This window comes from Staurois parvus, unplaced genomic scaffold (genome assembly GCF_062004578.1).
Source record: "Staurois parvus isolate SC_StPar_1 unplaced genomic scaffold, SC_StPar_1.0 ptg000649l, whole genome shotgun sequence".
Taxonomy (NCBI): Eukaryota; Metazoa; Chordata; class Amphibia; order Anura; family Ranidae; genus Staurois; species Staurois parvus.
This window is the reverse complement of record NW_028318445.1, coordinates 667,501-693,005: the sequence shown is the minus strand read 5'-3', so window position 1 is coordinate 693,005 and position 25,505 is coordinate 667,501. Positions and strand designations below refer to the sequence as shown.

General features: G+C 42.4%; 1 protein-coding gene across 4 annotated transcripts in view; it reads right to left on the bottom strand.

Annotated features, from left to right (window-relative positions):
• Positions 1 to 25,505, bottom strand: part of UBN1 (ubinuclein 1) — a 60,171-nt gene that overhangs the window by 12,416 nt on the left and 22,250 nt on the right. For all 4 annotated transcript variants that reach the window (XM_089694091.1, XM_089694093.1, XM_089694094.1 and 1 more), the window contains exons 6-14: positions 24,494 to 24,579; positions 18,584 to 19,016; positions 18,339 to 18,409; positions 16,773 to 16,902; positions 15,404 to 15,525; positions 9,433 to 9,549; positions 8,640 to 8,786; positions 5,132 to 5,182; positions 1,411 to 1,453 (exon numbers count right to left, since the gene is read on the bottom strand). In XM_089694091.1, the coding sequence (XP_089550217.1) occupies positions 1,411 to 1,453; positions 5,132 to 5,182; positions 8,640 to 8,786; positions 9,433 to 9,549; positions 15,404 to 15,525; positions 16,773 to 16,902; positions 18,339 to 18,409; positions 18,584 to 19,016; positions 24,494 to 24,579 (1,200 nt within the window). The remainder of the gene's footprint in view (positions 1 to 1,410; positions 1,454 to 5,131; positions 5,183 to 8,639; positions 8,787 to 9,432; positions 9,550 to 15,403; positions 15,526 to 16,772; positions 16,903 to 18,338; positions 18,410 to 18,583; positions 19,017 to 24,493; positions 24,580 to 25,505) is intronic.

The window sequence follows — 25,505 nt, the reverse complement described above, 5'->3', positions numbered from 1 at the left end:
CAATGCTTCATTGGGTACTGTATATCTGGAGCCCAATATTTTTTTGCCATTTTGGATCAAGTAAGGAAGGGTAAAAAAACACTGTCAGGTCTTTTCTGCCATCTGTGTCCCATTAGATAGATTTCCCATCACATCCTACTCTGTAAACAAAACACAAACTGAGAGGTAATCTCACCAAAGTGAGGTAAATATCCTCTTAGCCACTTGTCACTGAAACAAGTAACCCTATCAGAAGACTCTTCCCTTTATTTGTGTTCTGTTAACAACTCAAACATTTTCATTACTCCTCACTTTCAGTTCAAGTGATAGTGGTCACCCAGACAAATTCAATGAGTGAGTCTTCTTAGTGGGAACACAGATAGCAATAAACCCCTCCAAGTTCTACTTAGTGTCTCAATGTTCCAGCGGTATCACTGACTTCCTCTGCAGTCCTGCACCAACAGTCTTCTTCAGGGCAGATCTACGCTCTGTCATCCTGCCCATTTCCTATGAACTTAACCTGTCGTTCATACACACCCTCTGTCCTGGAAAAATGTCCCCCCCCCCCCCCGATGCTGCTGCAGGAACAAAAGCAGCTGCTCTGACATCACTGGACCAGCTAAAAGACGGAAAAAAAAAAAAAAAAGTGTATGTATGTACACACACATACATACATACATATATATATATATATATATATATATATATATATATATATATATATATACACACATATATATATATATACACACACACACACACACACACACATACACACACACACACACAGTCTTCATAAAGTTTCCATACACACACAACGGGTCTTAAAAAAGTATGTATGTATGTATTTATTATACACACGCACACACACACACATATGGAGTCTTCAAAAAGTTTCCACACACACAGTGAAGGAAATAAGTATTTGATCCCCTGCTGATTTTGAATATTCGCCCACTCACAGAGAAATGATCAGTCTAAAAATCGAATGTTCGGTGTATTGTAACACAGAGACAGAATAGCAACAAAAAATTCAAAAGAAATGCATGTCTAACAAATGATGACTGATTTGCATGTTCATGAGGGAAATAAGTATTTGATCCCCTTCACATAACATGACTTAGTACTTGGTGGCAAATCCCTTGTTGGCAATCACAGAGGTCAGACGTTTCCTGTAGTTGGCCACCAGGTTTGCACACATCTCCAGAGGGATTTTGGCCCACTCTTCTCGGCAGATTTCTTTCACCACCCACCCACACACACACACACTAAATAGAAGAATGTGAAACATGGGAAATCTGCTTTAAATACATGACAATGAATTCAAATAGCAGTACAAGTTATCTAAAAGAAAAAGAAACACAACAGAAGCCGCCTGCTACTACAAGGTAAAGGGAAAAAGGCAGCAAGAGCAGTAATGTTTGACATTACCTTTACTTTTACTTTGGAGGGAGGTGTGGGTTTGTTTTTTGACCTGTAAAAAAAAAAAATGACCGAGTGACAAGAGTTAAAGTAAAATGCAGGTTATAAGCACAAATCAATAACTGAAGTTATAATGCTATATGGAGCACACTTGGTGGTTTTAAGTCAGATGTCAACAAAACAATGAAGTATTTCTACAAAGTGCAACTAATCCTGCCCCCTCCAGTACAAAAGGAGGCAAGAGTACTTCCGTTAGAATACAGCTTCCCCGTCCGAACACCGACAACAGACACCACAGCCGACCATACAAGACTAGATGACACCAGTCTGTCTGAACACGAACTCTTTATTTTAAACTCGAACTGGCTTTTTATACAATACACACTGAGACTGATCACATGATTATATGCAAACGCAGCTATATACAGAAATAGACTTCACATTCTGAACAGTAAGTTAATTATGTTAGCTAGCTGGGTGACCAAAACAAAAGGTGAATGGGAATTCACACCTAGACAATGGTTTGATGAATTAGGATCTCACTACAGAGCAGACGGGCCGGCTCCTACACTGGAGGAGAGGTCAGCGTGATCAGCTCTTTCAATTCACATGTCTAGTTCAGAATCAACAACCAGTAATAGTCTTCATGTGGCTGATAAATATTACTGTCCCATCTGAAGTGATTCCAACCGCATTCTCAGCCCCTAAGAGACACAGGGTGACTTGCACATAAGAGGGGTATGGGGAGCTGAGACAGGGGTCTCCCAACCTCTGCAAAGTAAGCTGGGTTCCATGATCCCCCCCCACCCAGAGCGACTCATCACAAAGAAGTCTTTTATGGGAGGAATTCGAAGTCTAACTTCAGGTTTACTATGACTTTAAATAGTTGGTTTAGACCAAGCTGATCCAAACAAATTATTTCCTTTACTAACAGATGTCTTCACTCAGAGTGCTGTGTAAAGTGTACATAAATGGAGAAACAGAAAAAGGGGCGCATCGACCCGACCTAGTGCATTATCGTTTAAAATAATTTAATTGAAGAGACAAAATAGGTATCATACTCACAATGGACATAATAACACAGGCATGTCAAACTGAACAAGATGTATGATCCAAACAACATCTGAGTCCATACGATGGAACCCCTAGCGCAGGAGTAAAGTGTTTGTTGTAAAGTGTACATAGCATGAGCTCCATACAGTATACAGCGCTGTGTTCCATGAGAAGAGGACTTCCTGTCCTGTTCCTGATACTAAATCAAGTCTGACTGAGTGCTGCTCAGCCATTCATAGGAAGCCCTGTATTTTATGAATGAGTACAAGGCTTACTCTGATTGGCTGAGGAGGAGGCAGACATTATAATCTACATCTCAGCCAAGGAAGCCCTGTATTCATCTAAAAAATATGAGGCATTCTATGAATGGCTGAGCAGCACTCATTCTCAATTTTGTTCTGGAAACGCAACAGAAGTCCCTGTCTCACCGCAGGAACACAGCATTGTATACTGTATAAGGCTCCACATACACGGGACACTTCTGAACGATGGAAACTGCTGGAAAACGTAGGTTAAAAAACATGTCTGTTTAGCCGTGTTTGCGTTTAGAAGCATTTTTTTAAAGATAACCTCAGGAGACCTTCCTAAATGCCCAGAAAGCACTGAAAAAAATGTACTATTTCAGACATTTTGAAAGAAATAGAAAGAGCAGAAGCAGAGAGAGCAGCATTTGTTGGGATTAGCTGTCTTTTTTTTTTTTGTGGTGTTTGGATGTGTTCCGGCTCATTTCTGTGCAGAAATTATTGCAGCAGTGTCTAACATATTTTCCTTCATGCGAAACCTCAAAGTATGGTGTACCATTTGGGTACCGGGAAACCGCTTGGCATGCATTTTTTTTATGATGAAAAAAAGGCTTTGGACAGCATCTGGAAATGGAAGAGTTAAAAAAAAATTCCAAACGCTTATAAAACACGGTTAGCCACATTTACAAGCGTTTGAAACCCTGATAAAATCTACTCCTGAATGCAAGTTTGGTGCGTTCAAAAAAACGACTGTAAACCCAACTGCCTGTAAACGACGATGTGTACATGGACACATAGGAGAGCATTAGGGAGAGTTCAGGGGCTGCTGAAAATAAAAAGCAGAAACGCTCCTAAATGTGAGTTTATCAGCTGCAGTGTACATGGAGCCTCAAACTGACAAGACACAGAGCTCATATAGCTCTCACAGCGGGCGTATGTTTTAGCAAAGGGAATAGTTGGTTTGGACCAGTTCAGTCCAAAAACACTATTTAAAGCCACAGTAAACCTGGCGTTAGACTTTAAAAAAATCTAGCAGTAAAATGCAAGGTCCACTTACACTGCCTGGGCCCCTCCTGCTTTACAAATCACCTACTATTAGTAAGTTTAATCTCCCTAGCAGTCTGATTATGTCCATATTTCTGTGCTCAAAGCGGTACTTTTTTTGCATGGAAATATGTTTTTTTATTGTAGGCCTGTAATGTTTAGGAATAACTCAATGAAATCTGTCCGAACAAGAGTCTAGTAAACATCCCGGGTATGATAACATTTGAAACACGAAATCATAAATAAATTTAATAAATAATCATAAAAAATGATAATACATTTAATTCAATAATGTAATCAAACCAAAAACACTGAAATTTGAAATATAGCGCCAAGTTCGCACATCGCTGAGCAAAGTCGCAGAATCATTTTCAGTGTCTGATGAGGAATTTCCCCCACGAATCATTATCACTCAATTCTGCAAGTGGTTCTGATTTACTATCGCTGTTCTCTAGCCGGTCTAAAACCGCTTTTGACCTAAAGGGACGCTTTTTGGACGCCATGGACGTTTCTCAGTTTCCAGGCAGAAAGAACAGTAAAAATGCAGGCAGGGCGCTGGACAAAGCACTCGGGACAAAATGTATGTGAAATGGTTTGATACAGGAATGTTTTACTATGTGATTTTAGTGTATTTAGTGAATGTCACTTTTTCACATTTTTTAAATTTCCCGCCAGTTCTGGCCCCCGTACGTCCCGACGTCGCAGGGAACGGAACCCAGAAGACAGATGCCGGCATCGGCCGGAGGACATTGCAGGGGACACTGCAGGGGGGACATCGCGGGAGCGCAGGACAAGGTAAGTGAAGACGAGATCCCGGAGCAACGCTGCAGGGTATTCCCGAGTGTAGCTTGAGGTTACCGCTTGCGGTGCTGAAACTTTAGCCCGAGCTACACTCGGGATTACCTCCAGGGGGGTTAAAATGCACCTGTAAAGAAAAGAGTTTAGTATATTACTTCACACCAGTCTTCTGCTTGTGGCACCTGGGTGGGGATGGTGTCACACTCCTTCAGGCGAGATCCTGGGGAATACAGAGCAGCTGCAATCTTACAAGAAGTTGCTCTTGCAATGGACTGGGGTGTCTTCTAAACAAGATTTTGCCAGTTCTGCATCCCCCGGGAATCTTTCCAGAAGTTGGGGAAAGAGAAGGAGAACTGTAACTTATTTCTTTATAGGTACATTTCACACTTACTAGCAGTAGGTGATCTGCAGAGGGAGAGGGTCTGCTTTAAGAATTCCAGGCTTGCTTGCACGCAGGATTAACAACACATGTACATACAAGAAGCATTTAGTAACATGTGCAGCGTGCTTGCCTTTAGAAGCTGTTGACCACAAAGCATTTGTATGATCACCGAGACTTGTCAACACCAATGAAGGTTATATGTTCAACTTACATTATAGAGCTGAGCTGCGGGTACAGACGTCTGCTTTCATTGAAGAGAGTCCTGAAATGACACAAAGATACGTGAAAAGGAATTCACATTTTTTGGCTGACAAATTTACTAATCAGGTAAAGGGGATATACAAAGTAAAAATACACAACCCTTTTTATTATGGCCCAAACACCATCCACCAACTGAATCCAATAGGACATCAGTATAGATTTATCGAAGCAAGTGGTCTCCAAAGTGCAGCCCAGGGGGTGGAGCTTTGGAGTGACGTCACCACTTTTGATGGTGCCGGCATCTCCGGCTTTTGATGCGGTTTTATCGGTTTTTGTGGCCTATGCTAGTGTTAGCTTGTGACACTTAAAAGCTTTTTATCCAAGCAACTCACATTTTTAACAAAAACCTGCTATACAGTATCACACTATTTCCTGCTCTGTTCTTTTCCTTTGAGCGTATATGGTATATGAAGATCCATACATTAGAAGAAACATCTTCTGTTGCCGGTCATCAGTCTGCAGACCATTACTCCCAGAGCCAACATGCGATTTGCTAGTTTATAATTTTACTAGTAATTTGCTCTGGCGAGTTTATTCAATTCTATTGGTGATGGAGTCTTACACAATTGGTGGTAGATATTCAACATTATGAAGCTTTTGAATTGAAAAGTATAAAAGACATTTTTTTTTAATCGTTTATTGAAAATTTAGTGGTTTTGAGTATTTATATATTTTTTATGAATATTTACACAACCTTTTTTGGTTTATGTATCACTGTCACAAAAATGTTTGTTTAATTAGCGCACCTTTTCACTTTGATTTTCAGGGGCTGGATGTGGTTAAAGTTGCCACCTCACTCCTTTAAAACCAAACACATATCACACAGATTTTGAGGCCAATTTAATGCAGATAAGGCGCTAAGCGAGTATAATTACCACCTTAATAAGCAACAGAACCTGTGTCATTAATATGTGTTTGTTTTAAAGGGATGAGGTGACAACCCTAGATTTGCCAGTTTTCTTTCAATCAATCAATAAGCTCCTATACTTCCACCCTCACCAAAAAGTCACAACTTTTTCCCTAGAAAGTATACAATCCAACAAATCCTTTTCGTGATAAACATATAAATCCCCCAAAACCAAAATTAAAATCTACTAATATAATCAATTTTATACAATCAAAATAAATATTTATCACTTCAACTAAAAATTGTGTTTAAATAAATTCACTCCCAATTAAATAAAAATAAAATAAATAATAAATAAAATATAAAAAAATGTAAAAGTTCCAAATTTTTCACTTCAATCCAGTTAAGCGGAAATTGATTCTAAATATTCCATGATAACCTCAAAAAAAGAAAAAAAGAAAATCCATAGTGTATTATCTTTTAATATATATGTGTATATATGTGAAGTCCGGAAGTAACGAAACGCATTAGAGAGTGACGTCAACACGCACGCACGCCAACCGGAAGTGTCGCCGTGGCCATTTTGTTGGTTGGAAACATGTGTTTTCAACCTAAAGTTTGAGAGAGCAATGTTGGAAGCTGGATTTCCCTGTTTTTATGTAAGTTACTATTAAATTTGTTCCTTTATTATGGATCCTGCCTAAGAGCCTTTTATGTTTCTATGAGGAGTTGGGAGGAATACCCCTGGAAATGAAGGATTGAGAGATACGGATTCCCTATGTCAGCTCATGCTTGAAAATTACTGGAAGAGGGTAATAGTACCTGGTATCACTTTTGGCTGGAGTTTAGAGGGTACTAGTACCTAGTATCACTATTCACAAGTGGTTGGAGTGATCACGATTTTTTCACGTTTTGGGTTTTATTTGTTTATTTATTTATTTATTTTTGATTGATATAGTGGGAGAATAAGTATATATTTATTTTATCTGCACAAGTTTTTTAAGAGTGATTTTGTGTTTTGCACAGAGTAAAGTACACATATATAATAAAAGATAATACACTATGGATTTTCTTTTTTTCAGGTTATCATGGAATATTTAGAATCAATTTCCGCTTAACTGGATTGAAGTGAAAAATTTGGAACTTGGATTTTGGACACATTGGGATTTTTTTACATTTTTTATATTTTATTTATTTATTTTATTTTTATTTAATTGGGAGTGAATTTATTTAAACACAATTTTGAAGTGATAAATATTTATTTTGATTGTATAAAATTGAATATATTAGTAAATTTTAATTTTGGTTTTGGGGGATTTATATGTTTATCACGAAAAGGATTTGTTGGATTGCCAGTTTTCTTGCTTACATACGGCCCTTGGGGCATTATCCCCCCCCCCCTCCACTGTCAGCCACAGTGAGGTATAGCTGCTGACACTGACAAGAGCAGACAGCGGTGACAGTCACTGCTCTCTGCTCAGAGTGGCAGGGAGTACTGAGCGGTCAGTGATGTTCAAACCCTTAGAGCCTACGAGAGACAGAGACAACATCAGACCGATGCTGCATCCACCTAGAAAAGTATAAATTAAAAAAATAAATAAAACCCCATACTTCTCTTTTAACCACTTGCCCTCCAGAGTATTCCAACCCTCCCCCCCTTCCTGACCAGGCCATTTTTTGCAATACAGCACTGCATTACTTTAACTGACAATTGCGCGGTCAGGCACCGCTGCACCAAAATTAAATTTATGTCTTTTTTTTCCCCCACGAATTGAGCTTTCTTTCAGTGGTATTTGATCGCCTGTGCTTTTTATATTTTTTGTGCTATAAAAAAAAAAAAGAAAAAATACCGACACAAAGCACAATGTATTTTACTATATATATATATATATATATATATATATATATATATATATATATATATATATACACACACACACACACACACACACACACATATACATATATATACGCACACATATACATATACATACATATATATATATATATATATATATACATACATACACACACACACACACACATATATATACACACACACACACATATACATATATATATATATATATATATATATATATATATATATATATATATATACACACACACACACACACACACACACACACACACACACACACACACATACACACACACACACACACTAGTAATGGCGGCGATCAGTGACTTGTAGTGGGACTGCGGCGGCCATTCAGACACTGGTGGGAACTGACTGTCACTGACATCCTCAGAGACGCCAATAGAGTGATCAGTGCTAATAAAAAGCACTGAGACTGTATTAATGGCACTGGGCAGGAAGGGGTTAACATCTGGGGCAATCAAAGGGTTAACAGAGGGAATATGATCACTTACAGGGAAAAAAAAAAAAGGGGGGGGGGGGGAAGGTGTTTCTGTTTGTGCATGTATGTGTGTATATTACACACATACAAATACGCACACAAATGTTTTGCCTTTCATTTCAATTTTAACCTGAATGAGTTGTCTTACAGATTGAGGGTTTACATTTACTTTAATTCTTTATGAAGTGGCCGTGATGAAAGAAATAAATGTATCCTGTATTTTCACATACCGGGCCTGCATCCAGCCTCGAGGCCAGATAGGTTTCACCTCAGTATCCAGAAAAGACTTGAAATACTCTTCCAGGCTCAGCATACCACCACTGCCTTCTGGTTCAAACATGTCCATCTTTATACGGACAAGCTGGCTCAAGAGCTGCCTGTAGAGAGAAAAGACAGGAGGCAGTGAAACAGCTGCACACTTTTGCTACACAACTTGAAGGCCAGCTTGAACTTTCATTTCTTTAGTTCTGTACCCCCAGCTTGTCATGATCCATGACTGAATTTTGCTCGGAAATGCCCTAAAATATTTTTCTTTGTAAAAAGTCGTCTTCATGACGTCACAGTCCATAAAGACAGTGTGACCAGTTTGGTGTAGAAGAACTTAATTGTCTGCACAGAGCCCTGACCTCAACCCTACTGAATTGGAAGGTCGAGGGCAAATCAGCTCTTCTCATCCAACATCAATACTTGACCTCACAAATGCTTTTTTGGTGGAATGGGTACAAAATTCCAACAGACACTCAAAAATCTTCTGGAAAGCCTTCCCAGAGGAGAGGCAGCTGATATAGTAGCAAGTGGGGCAACTCCATGTTAATTACCATGGCTGTAGAATGGGTTGTTCAGCTAATGTAGTTGTGATGGCCAGGTGTCCAATCTTTGTCTTATAGTGTCTATGAAGAATAACCTTGGACCCCTTTATAGGTCCTCCTTGCTCACCCATTCAGCACAGGTAGAAGCTATGGGAGCTTTACTATCACCACCAAATAAATCCAATCAGTTCTGCCCGGGGTTTAAAATCCCCACCTGATCTCCTCCGTCCACTGGAACTTCTTTCGAGGCCCAGCAGTTTTCTTGTTGCCCTTGTCTTCTTCCTCCTCCTCTTCTGAATGGGCCTTCTGATCCTTGTCATCTGACGCCATTCTGTGGAATATAAAAACAGATCAAGGAGGGAACACTCACAACATCACAACAATTTTCTCATACCTTTCCAAACCTTATCAACACAATGCACATAACCTTCGTCATGCCTTAGGCTGGCCATAGACGGGACGTTTATCGGCCAAATTGTCGGCCGATAAACAAAAAATTGGTTGTTGCCAATGGTGCCACCATTGTGCTTGAAAAACATCCATTTTTCGTGGATTTTCCAGCATGACCGATAAAAATAAACGAGAAGATCCACAAAAAAACGGCCGAGGGACTGGCCCCACTAATGGCGTGAATATCGGCCGATTTTTCGTGCGGACGAAAATTCGGCCGATAAACGACCCATCTATGGCCCTTGTCAATCTGGCTAAAAGTGAAATGCTTTTTGCAGGGGATGCAAGGATGCCCAAAATATGATTTGTATCTTAGTGAAGACTTATTGGAAAGTCAGTGAGCCGAGAGAGAGAGAGGAATGTGTGACACCTCCAGGTTTCCATATTGCATTTTCAGAAATGTACAGCACTTAAGAATGAAATGGAAAGGTAATTAGATTGTAAGCTCTAATGAGCAGGGCCCTCCGAATCCTCCTGTATTCATTTGTATTGTAATTGTACTGTATGCTCTTGTGTTGTGTAAAGTGTTGGCACTATATAAAACCTGAATAATAATAATAATTAAAAAAATATATTTTATTGCAATATGTCTTGTGTTGCAATTGTATATGCAGTATTTTTTTTCTTTGCAATATGTTTTCCCCTGAAAGTGGTGCTACACTTTACAGTTTGCTATGCTGTAGTCACCATTAGGTAAACACCTGATGAGTATCTGTATTTTATAAAAATTGTGAACCTCATGATTTCTACAACTGTTGCACAACTACTGGAGACTATGGGGTTAATTTACTAAAGGCAGATATAGACTGTGCACTTTGTAAAGTGCAGTTTCACTCTGTAAGTGCAGTTGCTTCAGAGCTTAGTAAATGAGCAGAAACTCTGCTGACTTCCATCATCCAACCATGTGCAAGCAAAAAAAAAACGGTTTTTGTTTTTTGTTTTTTTATTATTTCCTTGCCTGTGATTGGGTATTCTTTGCAAAGTGGAGCTTTATATAATTTACTAAGCTCTGGAGAAACTGCACTTTTTTTTCCTTTAGTAAATCAACCTCTATGTTTTAACAGTGTGCCACAACTTTATTTAAGTCACATGGTCATGTTTTGTGATTGAAATGGATTATATTTATTATAATTGTTTATTTTTCCTTTGTATTTCTCTATAAAAAGCATTAAAAAACCCCCAAAAATATGCGATTCTAAATTTGACCCGCTTTCCCGCCACCCTATAGCAGAAGTACTGCTACAGGGCTGTGCAAAATCACTTATATATACACATGATTATGCATTTCTAGGTAGGCCATTATCGGCCTCACCTGTTGATCACCGGGTCCCGGCTGGTGATTCCCTCCGGCACCCGGCGATTGCCGAGTTTCACTGACGGGGAGAGGTCTGTATGTAAACAATACAGATCTCTCCCCCGTCAGCTCCAGTACACTAGCAGAGCAATACAAAGCAAAGTGCTGACACAGTGAAACACATACACAGCACAGTTCGTAAAACAGCACACAGTTCACCCTTTGATCGCCCCAGATGTTAACCCCTTCCTGTCCAGTGCCATTAGTACAGTGTCAGTGCTTTTTATTAGCCCTGATCACAGTATTAGTGTCATTGGGGATGTTGGTAACAATCAGTTTTCCCCCAGTGTCAGAATGCCCACCGCAGTCCTGCTACAAGTCACGGATCGCAGCCATTACTAGTGTGTGTGTGTGTATTATATACACATATAAAAATTCCAATACATATACACTGCTATTTGTAGATGCTATAACTTTCTAAACCAATTAATTTATACATATTGGGATTTTTGTTAGCAGAGACATGCAGCAGAATACAATTCAGCCTAAATTTATGAAGACATTAGATTTTTTTTTTTTTTTTTTTTTTACTGGACATAATAGCAAAAAGTAAAAAAAATAGTTTTTTTTCAAAATTGTCGTCAGTCTTTTTTTGTTTAGAGCAAAAAAAAAAAACAACAAAAAAACAAACAAACACACAGGTGATCAAATACCACCGAAAGAAAGCTCTATTTGTGGGGGGGGGGGGGGGGGAGACAAAAAAAAAAGACAAATTTCATTTGGGTGCAGCGTTGCATGACCGCGCAATTGTCAAGTAAATTAACGTAGCACCGTGTCACAAAAAATGGCCTGGTCAGAAAGGGGGGGGGGGGGAATCCTCTGAAGGACAAGTGGTTAAAGTTCATCATGCATTTAACCCACTAAGAGAACTGCACTGAACATCTCACTTGCTGCTCTACCTGCTGAGGAAACAGTGGTATAGGGACAAAATTAAAAGAGTGGGCTCCTTTGAATCTCAATGGTTGGATTTCAGCACTCTAATGCTTGGTACACACAGAGTTCTTTTTCTTCGTTCAGCCTGTTGGGTTGAATGAAAAAAAAAACAAAAAAACACAACAAAAAACTGAGCTGTCGCCATAATAAGTAAAGATAGTGCGGTGTCCTCCCCTGCTGAGCTATTGTGCTCTGACATGGGGACTGCCCTACCACCGTCCCCCCTCCTCTCAGCCAGAACACACTGATCAGCGCTCATAGCCATTGGCTGCAGGCGCTGATCGGATGGTTTTCCAGCATGCCCGTTTGATCAAAGCCTGTCATTAGACTGGATTCTATCGGACAATCTGCTATACTCACGGGCCTGAATGTTAGCCGGTTTCAGTTGAACCAGCAGATACTCAGCCCATGTGTACCAGACTTAAGCAATGTAAACAATAGCAATATGGAAATCCCTAAGTTACACACATGGGAGTTGTTGATGAGTGGAGCTGAGATTGTGACACAGAAGGATTAAATTAATCTACACAGTAAAATCCCAATAAATGACTCAAAACTAGTATTTCTGCTGTACATGGATTATAGCAGGCTGAATCACCCGATGAATATTCAAAGATTAAGTTCACCTTTTTAGAATAACTAAAATGAACATATTTTTTGCAAAAAAAAAAAAAAAAATGCATTATTTTTTACTGCAGGAGCCTGGAAAGCATTGCAACCATGGTCAAAGGATCAGGGGTGCAATTTCAGGCATCCGCAGACAACCCTGCAGCTTTCAGCCTGTACCCCCATTTGGGCTGTCAGTTTGAAAGCTGCAGGGCTTGTGAACTATAGGAGCACTCATCTGCTCCTTCGCAATTCATTCAGAACTACAAGCCATCTGCTGCAGTGATGATGGTACTTGTAGTTCATTCCTTCACAGGAAACTGTGAATGAATGACGTGGCTCTGTGAGTGGAGCCTCGCACTATCACACTGTTTTTGTATTGTGACAGTGGTGTGGCGAGAGGATCCGCTACCCATTGGCATACTGAAGGGAGGACAAGGGAGAGGCAGCAGAAGCTGGAACATGCAATATGTTCCAAAAGGTGAACGTATCCTTTATAAAACTGGTCTCCAATCTGATGGCCTTCTGTACTTGCTCTGCGGCCTTTTGCAGACCCCGGCAATTATTGGTGGAAGCATTCATTTGTAAAGAGGCTATAATGAAAGTGATCCAGGAGTCTCATGTAGCACATCCCCAGACTCTCACCATCTGCCATAGTCTTCAGTCTCCAAGACTGCACTCTCTGGTCAATTCCTGTAGTATGTCTGAAGTCTGAAAGTATTCTGTCATATACTGAAAAATATGTTCACCCCTTTAGAGCCACAGTTGAGGCCCCCTACACCTTGTAAATTGACAACCACTGATTTAAGCACTATCAAAAGAACTTGCCAGTGACATTTGCAGGCAAAATCAGTAATTTTTAGATGGACTTTACTTCTGGAAATACTATTAACAAATACAAAAATTAACTATGGAAGGGCTTTAACCGCCTCCCATATACGTTAATGACAGGCGGGCGGTGGTTCTTTCGTTCTGGGAGGACGTCATATGACGTGCTCCCACTCTAACTACGCATGCACGCCGCCGGGGGGGGGGGTGCAGTGCGACAATCAGTGGTGCGCTCTGTCCATGGGACACAGCGGATCACCGATCAGAGTAAAGAGCCCATGACACAGGCTCTGTCATGGGATCAAATGTGTCCAATCACAGGTGACTGCATGCAAACAAGGAAATGCTGGTTATCGCAGCGTGTGAGAGCCGATAAGCGGCATTCCTCAGAGGGGACATCTACACTGATCATCAGGGCACTGATGATCAGTGTACCCCCATCAGTACCACCTGTCAGTGCCCATCAATGCCACCTGTCAGTACCTACCAGTGCACATCAATGCCACATATCAGTGCCCACCAGAGCTGCCTTTCAGTGCCAACTACCAGTGCCCGCCAGAGCTGCCTTTCAGTGCCAACTACCAGTGCCCGCCAGAGCTGCCTATCAGTGCCAACTACCAGTGCCCGCCAGAGCTGCCTATCAGTGCCAACTACCAGTGCCCGCCAGAGCTGCCTATCAGTGCCAACTACCAGTGCCCGCCAGAGCTGCCTTTCAGTGCCAACTACCAGTGCCCGCCAGAGCTGCCTATCAGTGCCAACTACCAGTGCCCGGCAGTGCGTCGCCTATCAGTGCCCGGCAGTGCGTCGCCTATCAGTGCCCGGCAGTGCGTCGCCTATCAGTGCCCGGCAGTGCGTCGCCTATCAGTGCCCGGCAGTGCCATATATGAGTGATGCCTTTCATTGCCCACAAGTGATGCCTGTCAAGGCCCATCAGTGCCACCTACCAGTGCCTCCTCAACAGTGCAGCCTATCAGTGCCCATCACTGCAGCCTCATTAGCACACATCAGTGAATGAGAAAAATAACTTATTTACGAAATTTTATAACAGAAACTAAGTAAAAAAAAAAAACTTAATTTTTTTCAAAATTCAGTCTTTTTTTTTTTTGCTAAAAGAAAAAAACACCCAGAGGTGATTAAATACCACCAAAAGAAAGCTCGGTCTCACAAAAATGCTAAAAATTTTGTTTGGGTACAGTGTTCCATGACCGCGCAATTGTCATCCAAAGTGCGACAGCGCTGAAAGCTGAAAATTGGCCTGGGCAGGAAGGGGGTAGACGTGCCCGGTAAGCAAGGGGTTAAAGAAGTTGTAAAGGGTATATTTTAATTTAAAAAATAACACATGGTATACTCACCTGCTCTGTGCAATGGTATTGCACAGAGCAAACCAGAACCTCCTCCTCTGGGGTCCCCTGCCAGTGCTCTTAGCAGCTCCTCTTCTCTGTGTGCCACCATAGGCACACCTGTGGTCTCACTCCAAAGCACGGCTGTGTGCATCCATTGACACACAGTGCAGCTCAAAACCACCCCCTCCTTACAGGATTTGATTCACAGCAGCAGGAGCCAATTGCTTTTGCAGCTGACCTTGTTTTTACCAGTCAAAAAGAATGCAGGAGTGATATGGAAGGCAGAAAAGCTGCCTAATTACCACTTTTAGGTCAGGTTTTTATAGTTTCTCAGCGGATCACACTCTCCCACAATTATAGTGGGCTTTGCTACTGTAATTTCTACTTTCTCCTGCGAAAAGTCTGATTATGTTTTTCATTTCAATTTGATACCTTGCCAATTGTCTATGTAATGCAATCCATCTGCGTATGCTATATTGCAGAGGCCTTGACTTATCTAGGTCTTTGAGTGAAAATTTACAACATAGGTGTATGCCTTTATTAGCAAAGATGTTGTTACCGTGGGGTTTTTGCCCTACATTTGCACTTACAGGACACAGAGGAGGCATAAATGATCTATTTATCTTTTTTCTGTAAAGAGAACCTGTCACATCTGTGTACTGGTTTCTTACTTGGCATATTTGGCTTCATTGTATATTTTAAACTCTTTGTTGTACTTGTTGATCTGTTCTGGCATTGCCCGCAACACAGCTTCCTTCAGCTTCCGTAACGGCTCTTGCAACCGACCGCCCTGCTGAGAAAAAAAGGACAGAAATTTCCAGTACTAAAAAAGGTAACTTTGTAATTTTTACCAGTTTTCTCAGATTTTCTACAACCGAACCCCCCCCCCCCCTCCAGTCTTTGGATTTAATTAAAATCAGAGACTTTCCCTGCCTGGAGAAATGCATCATCAGTGTGATCTGTATGTGTGCTGCCATTCATTTTTAATTACAATTTGCATTGCAGTGAAAATACTGCAAGAGCAATTTCTTCTTCATTATTTACACTGGTTGCTCAGATCATGGTATAGTCCAAGCATTATCACAGCACAGTATGCAGCGAGTCGGCCCTTACTGTACTGAGTGCTGTTAATCAGTTCATAAAGTCATACGACTGCGTTGTAACAAATAGAATTTTCCACTCTTCCTCCTCCTTCCCCCTGCTCTGCAACATTGGTGGGGGCCAGGGTTACCTGGATTTCTGGCTTCCACTTCCACTCGGATCACCTAAATTATCCAACCGGAAGTTCCCCCCCTGCATGCAGCCTTCTGGGACAAAATTACAGGTCCCAGAAGACTGTGGGACCATTCAGATAGCGCAGCGCACCTCGCACGTGCCCAGTGTTAATGTAGCTGCTGACCGATCTTTTGTCGACGCCAGAATCGTAACTGCGGGCAGCTGGCTGGGTCTCCTTGCGACCCACAGGTACGATTCTGCAACAGAAGACCGATGCAGAAATTGGCTCGGGTGAGGGCAGCACTAGATTTCTGGACAGGTGAGTGTCTGTTTAGTTAAAGTCAGCAGCAGGGGCGGACTGATCATCTGGAAACTCGGGCACTGCCCGAGGGCCTGGGGTCAGTAGAGGCCCCATGAGATGCCCCTGGTACCTTTTTCATAGGCTTTTTTGAGTTTGGGCAAGGACACAGGGGCCCCATGATCCCCTATTGCCCGGGGACCCCATGAGTTGTCAGTCCGCCCCTGGTCAGCAGCTACAGTTTTTGAAGCTACGGTTTAATTTTCACACATATGACTGAAGCTCCTTTTTAACTTCCATATTACTGAATGAATACAAAGCTATTTTACAGCCATCGAAAAAAATGGATCTTAAATATGGATGGACAGGTTTATACAACCTGCATAATAAATGCAACCTCCAATTAGCTGGATTACTAAATCTACAAACAAATATGGAAATGGACAAGAGAAAATGTTCAGCTTGCTGTGATAGGTTCTGCACAATTCTGTCACTCTGACTGGACTGGCAATGATGGTGGTAGTTACCTGTTTGTGTAGGTAGAGGCGGCTGGCCCATTTCACAAGTGTGTCTTTGCTGCAAGGGAGGACAGATGACAGGTGGGTAAAGACCGCAGAGCGAAGAGCAGGGCTGAGGTCCCGAGACAACAGGTAAATGCTACAGAGACAAATAGAGGGCATATGACTTGAGTCATAACTAATGATGGGAGAAAAGAAAATAGAGAAGAGAGGGGAACGCAAAAAGGGATAAGAGAGGGGAACGCAAAAAGGGATAAGAGAGGGGAACGCAAAAAGGGATAAGAGAGGGGAACGCAAAAAGGGATAAGAGAGGGGAACGCAAAAAGGGATAAGAGAGGGGAAAGCAAAAAGGGATAAGAGAGGGGAAAGCAAAAAGGGATAAGAGAGGGGAACGCAAAAAGGGATAAGAGAGGGGAAAGCAAAAAGGGATAAGAGAGGGGAAGCAAAAAGGGATAAGAGTGGGGAAAAGCAAAAGGGATAAGAGTGGGGAAAAGCAAAGGGATAAGAGTGGGGAAAAGCAAAGGGATAAGAGTGGGGAAAAGCAAAGGGATAAGAGAGGGGAAAAGCAAAGGGATAAGAGAAGGGAAAAGCAAAGGGATAAGAGAGGGGAAGCAAAGGGATAAGAGAGGGGAAGCAAAGGGATAAGAGAGGGGAAGCAAAGGGATAAGAGAGGGGAAGCAAAGGGATAAGAGAGGGGAAGCAAAGGGATACGAGAGGGGAAGCAAAGGGATAAGAGAGGGGAAAGCAAAGGGATAAGAGAGGGGAAAAGCAAAAGGGATAAGAGAGGGGAAAGCAAAAGGGATAAGAGAGGGGAAAGCAAAAGGGATAAGAGAGGGGAAAGCAAAAGGGATAAGAGAGGGGAAGCAAAGAGAGAAGAGAAGGGAAGCAAAGAGAGAAGCAAAGAAGAAAAAAAACAAAAAAAGAAATGAGAGAAGAGTAAGAAGTGAAAAAAGGATGAGCAGGAAAGGATAATTAACATTCAGTTTTACATTGCTTTCTATTGCACTGGGAAGACTTCCTGTCTCAGCGACAACATAGGGGGGGAAAAAAAAAAAAAAAAAAAAAAAGGGACGGACAGACAGCAATGAAAACCTGGCATATGTTGTAACCCTTCACCACTCTAGTATATATATTTTATGGTCTTTGTTCTCACAGCAGAGATCAGGCATTTGCATGCCCCAGCTGCACAACAAAGTGTAATTAAACCTCAAACAAGTGGTGTGATTGAGGACACAAGCAGAAAACTGTATCGGTCACCAGCTTGCTGAGGTTTTAACTTGAAACAGACTTTACTGAACAAGTCATATTTGTGGGTGGGTCCATACCAAAAATCATGTTAATGAAGGGGACCCTGTGTGGCCCTGAAACATGGCTTGCAGATATGACGATTTGTTCAATAAAATTCTGCTAGCCCCCTTGTTTCCATTATTGCCGCCACGTTTGCGGTGTTCCCCCAAACAGCGGACAGAGAAAATATTTTCAGAGGTTTGCAGACACTTCCACTGCTGACTCGTCCCATCTGTGGCACAGACAGGGAAAGAAATCAATTGCCTAGCAAAGGAAGATGATACTCACTCCAAAAGTGCATTATTCATTTTCCCGGTAAACAATATAGTTTTCTTGTCGCCCTCCGATGCTCGCACGGCCTGAAACAAGATTAACAGCAACGGCTTGAAATGTAACAAGTCAACAAACACCATCAAGTGCTACTCAAATCTAAAGATCAAACAACATACAAATCCATTTTAGAGTAGAGATATTTATGAAAACCACAATCATATAAAAAAAATAAATTTCAGGTAAATGTGGACAGTGCATACCAGTGTCAGCTCTTTAATCTTCACTTCAAGAGCCATTGGCAGGCCATCAGGCATAGACGGTGGTTTCTTAAACCCTTCTGGAGGTGCCATCACTGAGCTGCCCACCCCTTTCTCCGGTGGAGGGTCAAGCAAGTTATCCAAGTCTTTGTCGCTTAGTGCATCGATGGCGCTGGCTGCTTGGAGGAGCTCCGTCTCTGACACTATGGTGGAAAGTAGCGGGTCTGGAGCCGGCTCAGCCTCTCGCGGTGGAGGAGGGGGCAGGCTTGGAGCTGTAGAGGACAGGGAGGAAGGCTTTGGCGCCATGCTGATGGTAGCAGCCATGGGTTTGTTTTTTGCTGCTTCCTTCTCCCGCTCGAACCTGGCCAGCATCTCTTTTACATCAACGGTTGATTTTTTCTTCTTTTTGTCCTTGGCTCCATTTAGAGCTGTGAAACTAAACCAGATGCAGAGCTTGGTGTTCATAAACAATCATTAGTATAGAATGCTACAAAAGTTACATTTTCTCTGTATTGTGATGCAAGTCTGAGTCACCACAACAGGACCCCTTTATCAAGATGACCTATACCAGGGGTGCTCAACCTGTTGTGGCCCTCAGAGCCCTCCACCTCAAAACAGAATGCAGGACGTTTGGTGCACTTTCAGAAAGCGCATCACACCAGCCAGATATAACAGATGTCTATGGCCAAGTGCAGCTAACCTGCAGCAAAGCCGCAGGTGCGCTGCGCTTCACTTGGGGTTGTGGGCAAACCGCAGCGCATTACTGTGAAAGCAGCCTTATAGTGGGCTCAGGACAGCAAGGGCAAGTTTACATTTTCAGTTTGGGAGGCGGTAAAACCCCATAGTTGGGACACCCCTCCAAGCACCAGTGTAGCGTTAAGGGTCGCAATGCTCCAGGGGGCTCATATGGCCTCCCTGTTGTATTCTGTTTTACACTTGGACAGGAGGGGGGCGGCATATACAGAAACCAGTCCTCTCCATTTCCCTCCTGCAACCGCTGAAAGACGGCTTCTCTCCTTACCGCCAGCATTGGGCGGCTGCAGGAGGAAAATGTTCATTATGATTTTCAAAATATAAAATTCCAAATTTGGAACCATTTCATTGTGGCCCACGACTGGATACCAGATCACTTAAGCAGACCTCACTCTTCAAAAGGTTGAGCACCCCTGACCTACACCATCTAGTGCAGTGGTCGGCAAGCCGCGGCTCGCGAGCCACATGCGGCTCTTTACCCAGTCTAATGCGGCTCTTCTGTGTGCCGGGCGCCTGCTCCCCTCCCTCCTCTCGGTCGGCCGCTCCCCTGCCTCCTCTCGGTTGGCAGCCCCAAAAGTCCGCGCGGACCTTTTAATCCGGCCTACGGATGTGGCTGTCAGGATGTGTGTAGGCGGGGCAGCGTGCCGAACGTGAGGGGAGGGGAGCTAGGCTCCTCTCACAGTCCGCCCTGAAGACCCGAACGGCGCGGGAAGACAGCGAGAGGAACGCAAAAGGTAAGTGAATTGACACGGGGGACTTGGCTTACTAGAAGGGGGGGGGGGAATAGTACTGTGGGGGATGAAATACTATATGAGGGATGAATTACTTTATGAGGGATGAAATACTATATGGGGGGATGAAATACTATATGAGGGATGAAATACTATATGAGGGATGAAATACTATATGAGGGATGAATTACTATATGAGGGATGAAATACTATATGGGGGGATGAAATACTATATGGGGGGATGAATTACTATATGAGGGATGAATTACTATATGAGGGATGAATTACTATATGAGGGATGAAATACTATATGGGGGGATGAAATACTATATGGGGGATGAATTACTTTATGAGGGATGAAATACTATATGGGGGGATGAAATACTATATGAGGGATGAAATACTATATGAGGGATGAATTACTATATGAGGGATGAAATACTATATGAGGGGATGAAATACTATGTGGGGGGATGAATTACTATATGGGGGATGAAATACTATATGAGGGATGAAATACTATATGAGGGATGAAATACTATATGAGGGATGAATTACTATATGAGGGATGAAATACTATATGGGGGGATGAAATACTATATGGGGGGATGAAATACTATATGGGGGGATGAAATACTATATGGGGGGATGAAATACTATATGAGGGATGAAATACTATATGGGGGGATGAAATACTATATGGGGGGATGAAATACTATATGAGGGATGAATTACTATATGAGGGATGAAATACTATATGGGGGGATGAAATACTATATGAGGGATGAATTACTATATGAGGGATGAAATACTATATGGGGGGATGAAATACTATATGAGGGATGAAATACTATATGGGGGGATGAAATACTATATGAGGGATGAAATACTATATGGGGGGATGAAATACTATATGAGGGATGAAATACTATATGAGGGATGAAATACTATATGAGGGATGAAATACTATATGGGGGATGAAATACTATATGGGGGATGAAATACTATATGGGGGATGAAATACTATATGGGGGATGAAATACTATACGGGGGATGAAATACTATACGAGGGATGAAATACTATACGGGGGATGAATTGCTATGGGGGATGAATTACTATATGGGGGATGAATTACTATATGGGGGATGAATTACTATATGGGGGATGAATTACTATATGGGGGATGAATTACTATATGGGGGATGAATTACTATGGGGGATGAATTACACCATGGGGGATGAATTACACCATGGGGGATGAATTACTATATGGGAGATGTATTTTCAGTTTTAAAAATGTGGCTCTCAAAATAAATTTCAATCATGGTTTTGGCGAGATTTGGCTCAGTTGAAAAAAAAGGTTGCCCACCACTGATCTAGTGAATGGGTCTTATAAAAGCCCCAAATTACAGATTTTGTGTGTCACATCCAACAACGCCACCATCAAACCCGCCCCGCAGGCCAGAGTACTTGGTGTCATTTTGGACTCCAACCTATCCTTCCAGCCCCAAGTCCAATCTTTAACAAACTCGTGCAGACTCCACCTCCGCAACATCGCCAAAATCTGCACGTTCCTAACCCCAGAAACCACTAAACAGCTCATCCACTCCCTCATCATATCACGACTCGACTACTGCAACTTCCTCCTCACTGGCCTGCCTCGCCGCTGGCTATCCCCGCTTCAGTCGATCCTGAATACGGCTGCAAGACTCATTCACCTTTACAACCACTCCTTTTCCGCCACCCCCCTCTGCCAATCCCTCCACTGGTTTCCGATTGCGCAACGGATCAAATTCAAAATCCTAACACTGACGTACAAAGCCGTCCACCATACTGCCCCGAACTACATCACTGACCTAATATCCAAGTACCACCCAACACACACACTCCGCTCCTCACAAGACCTCCTTCTCTCTAGTTCCCTGGTCTCCTCCTCCCATGTCCGCCTCCAGGACTTCTCCAGGGTGTCACCCATCCTCTGGAACTCCCTGCCCCAACCCATCAGATTATCACCTACTCTCCTCTCCTTTAGGCGCACCCTGAAAACCCATCTCTTCAGGGAAGCCTACCCCACCCCCTGCTAATTTGCCGACCTCCTCCACTCTTCCTACCACTCCATTCCCCACAGCTATCTCCTCCTGTGCCACCATCCCCTCCCTCCTAGATTGTAAGCTCGAAAGAGCAGGGCCCTCAATCCCCTCATGTTTTGCATTGTATTGGTATTGTTCTGTCACATGTTCTGTCCCCCTTTGTAATGTACAGCGCTGAGCGAACTATTGGCGCTTTATAAATACTGTATAATAATACTGTATAATAATATAAAAACCCCAATGTAAAGTTTTTATATAAAAAATTTTTTATATAGACCAAAGAAAAAAATATCGATATAGAATCAATATATCCTGAAGTCTATATCATCGCACATCATGAATATAGTATTAAGAATAGTTAGTTATATTGGTGTATAAAACGTTTGTACACAATTTCACTTTAATTGGTGGTTGTGGGCTGTTTCAGTTATTTACTTTATTTTGGTTGTAATTTGAGAGTGCTGTTATTGTGGTCTTTCACATTTTTTAATGTACAGTTTGTTTGCTCCTTTTAGCTTATTAACCACCTCCCGTCCAGCCGTTTATATACAACGGCCGGACGGTGGCAGTGCAGGGTCGGGTGGCTGTTTATAAACGGCCTCCCCGCACCCTGCTTGTGCTCGCTCCCTGGGAGCGCGCAGCACCACGATCCGGTGCCCGCTGTGTCTGGAACACCGTGGAACACCGATCGTCGTATTGGCCAATCGGTGATCACATGCAGAGTAGTAAGCAAGATGTCACTTCTGACATCATTGCTTACTACGTGTGAAATCTGTTAATGACCACAGAGGTCACATGGTACAAGGCTATTCACAACTGCCTTGTACCATGTGACAAGCTGTGACCAATCACAGCTCACTCAGTAGTTCTCAATGGCTGCAAGAATGCAGCTAGAGAGAAGGAGAAATGATTGCTTTTACAGCCTTTACGGGAGTAAAAGCAATCAGTGTAAAAAAAAACGTCAAATCTTCATCACCCCCCACAAGTAGTAAAGCAGAGCTGTAGAAAAGACAAGACATCTGCCCCCCTAGGACATGAACATGATTTAGCATTTTCAAGTAGAGGGCGCATGCACCCTACCCGTGCCACCATTCGCGGCCGCCAATCGCCGGGTCCCGGCCGGTGATTACCGAGCATCACCGACGGGGAGGAGTACTGGTTTGTTTGCTAGTCCTCCTCCCTGTCAGCTCGGGCACACTGCTCTGGATGGCTGTGCACAGCACAGCCATCCAGAGCAGTGTGCTTAGTGTGAAGCACAAACACACCGCCCCCTAGTAAAACACTCCCTGCACACAGTTAACCCTTTGATTGCCACTCATGTTAACCCCTTCCTGCCCAGTGCCATTAGTACAGTGTCAGTGCTTTTTTTTTTTTTTTTTAACACCGATCACTGTATTGGTGTCACTGGCGATGTCAGTGACACAAAGTCAGTTCCCCCCAGTGTCAGAATGCCCGCTGCAGTCCCGCTGTAAGACGCTGATCGCCGCCATTACTAGTAGAAAATTTTTTTTTTAAAAATTCCAGTATCTATACCGCCATTTGTAAACGCTATAACTTTCACGTAAACCAATTATTTTACACGTATTGGGGTTTTTTGTTTTTTTTTTAGCAAAAGACATGGAGCAGAATACATTTTGGCCTAAATTTATGAGGAAATTTGAGTTTTTATTTTTTTTACGGGACATGTTTAATAGCAAAAAGTAAAAAATATTTTTTTTCTCAAAATTGGCGGTCTTTTTTTTTCTATAGCGCAAAAGATAAAAACCGCACAGACGATCGATTACCACTGAGAGAAAGCTCTATTTGCGGAGGGAAAAAAAAGGACATCAACTTCGTTTGGGTGCTGCGTTGCATGACCGCGCAATTGTCAGTTAAACTAATGCAGCGCCATAACGCAAAAAATGGCCTGGTCAGAAAGGAAGGAAGGAAGGGGGGGTAAATCCTCAAGAGGGCAAGTGGTTAAACACACAACTGCTTTTTTACCACTACTATTCCTTTATATTGGCTTTTGAAATGTACAAACGCAACATTTTAGAAACTGGCTAAAAAGGATTAGCACTGTAAAACACATTCTATAGATAAATAGTACATTTTTAATTCAGGTAAATGAAGAAGACCAAAATGAGAGACAAATGAGGAGGAACAGAGGGACTTTATCCCAAATGAGAGACAGCTGGGAGCTATGCAATGAAACCTGTTGGGTAGAAGGGGAATGGTTGGAGTAAAACCAAACAGCTACTAGCTGTGATCCCAGCCTAATAGTAACAATTATTGTATTGTGTAACATTAATAATTGTGGCTATAGGTTGAAAATTTCATTTTATTTACACCATCTTACCCTGGTTTTGGGTGTTTGTTTTTCTTTCCCTTTTTCTCATCTTCTCTCTTTTTCTTCTTAATTTTGTCTCCCCTCTCCTTCATTTTCTGCATGATAAATTAGGTATTAGATCAGACTTAATCACAGAAAGGCACTCTATGTATTTCTCTTTATTTAAAATAACAAACATGCTATACTTACCTGCTCTCTGCAATGGTTTTGCACATAGCAGTCCCCAATTCTCCTCTTTTTGGGTCCTCCACCAGTCCTCCTGCCTCTTCCTCCTGAGTGCCCCTATAGCAAGCCATTTGCAATGGGGGTACTTATGCAGGCTCACGAGCCTCGCTGTCTGCGTCTATTGATTGGCCTTGCCCCCTCGTCAGTGGCTGTGACTGACAGCAGAACGAGCCAATGGCTCTTGCTGCTGTCTATGAGCCAATGAGAAGAGAGAGCAGAGAGAGCCTCTGCTCTTGTGCACATCATTGGATCAAGATCAGGCTCAGGTAAGTATAAGGGGGGGGGGGGGCTGGGGGGAGACTATGCATTAAAGTAAAAAAACCTTCTGCCTTTAGAATCACTTTAAGAAAACTGTAACAGAACCGACCCCAGCCTGTGCTGAGTACTTCCGTTATAATACAGCTTCCCCGTCCAAACATCGACCACAGCCGACCAAACAAGACTAGACGACACCAGCCTGTCTGAACATGGAACTCTTTATTTGAAACTTGAACTGGCTTTTTATACACTCAGAGGGAAATCCCCCCTACCTGCATAATGACACAAGGCGGGGCAAACTACACTTAGCAACAAAAGACACACAGGCATTAAAACTTCACACCAGCAGACAGTCCCATCAGGAGGGAGGGCTGCTGGAGACCCCCCCCCCCACTAAGCTAATACACATAAACACATACACCCATAATAATTTGCTTCCAAGCAAGACACACAATAGAACAATGGGATGCAACTACATGGCATTAAGCAATCAACAGCCCCCCACCCCAATATTAGAACAGATCACCCTGTACCCCTA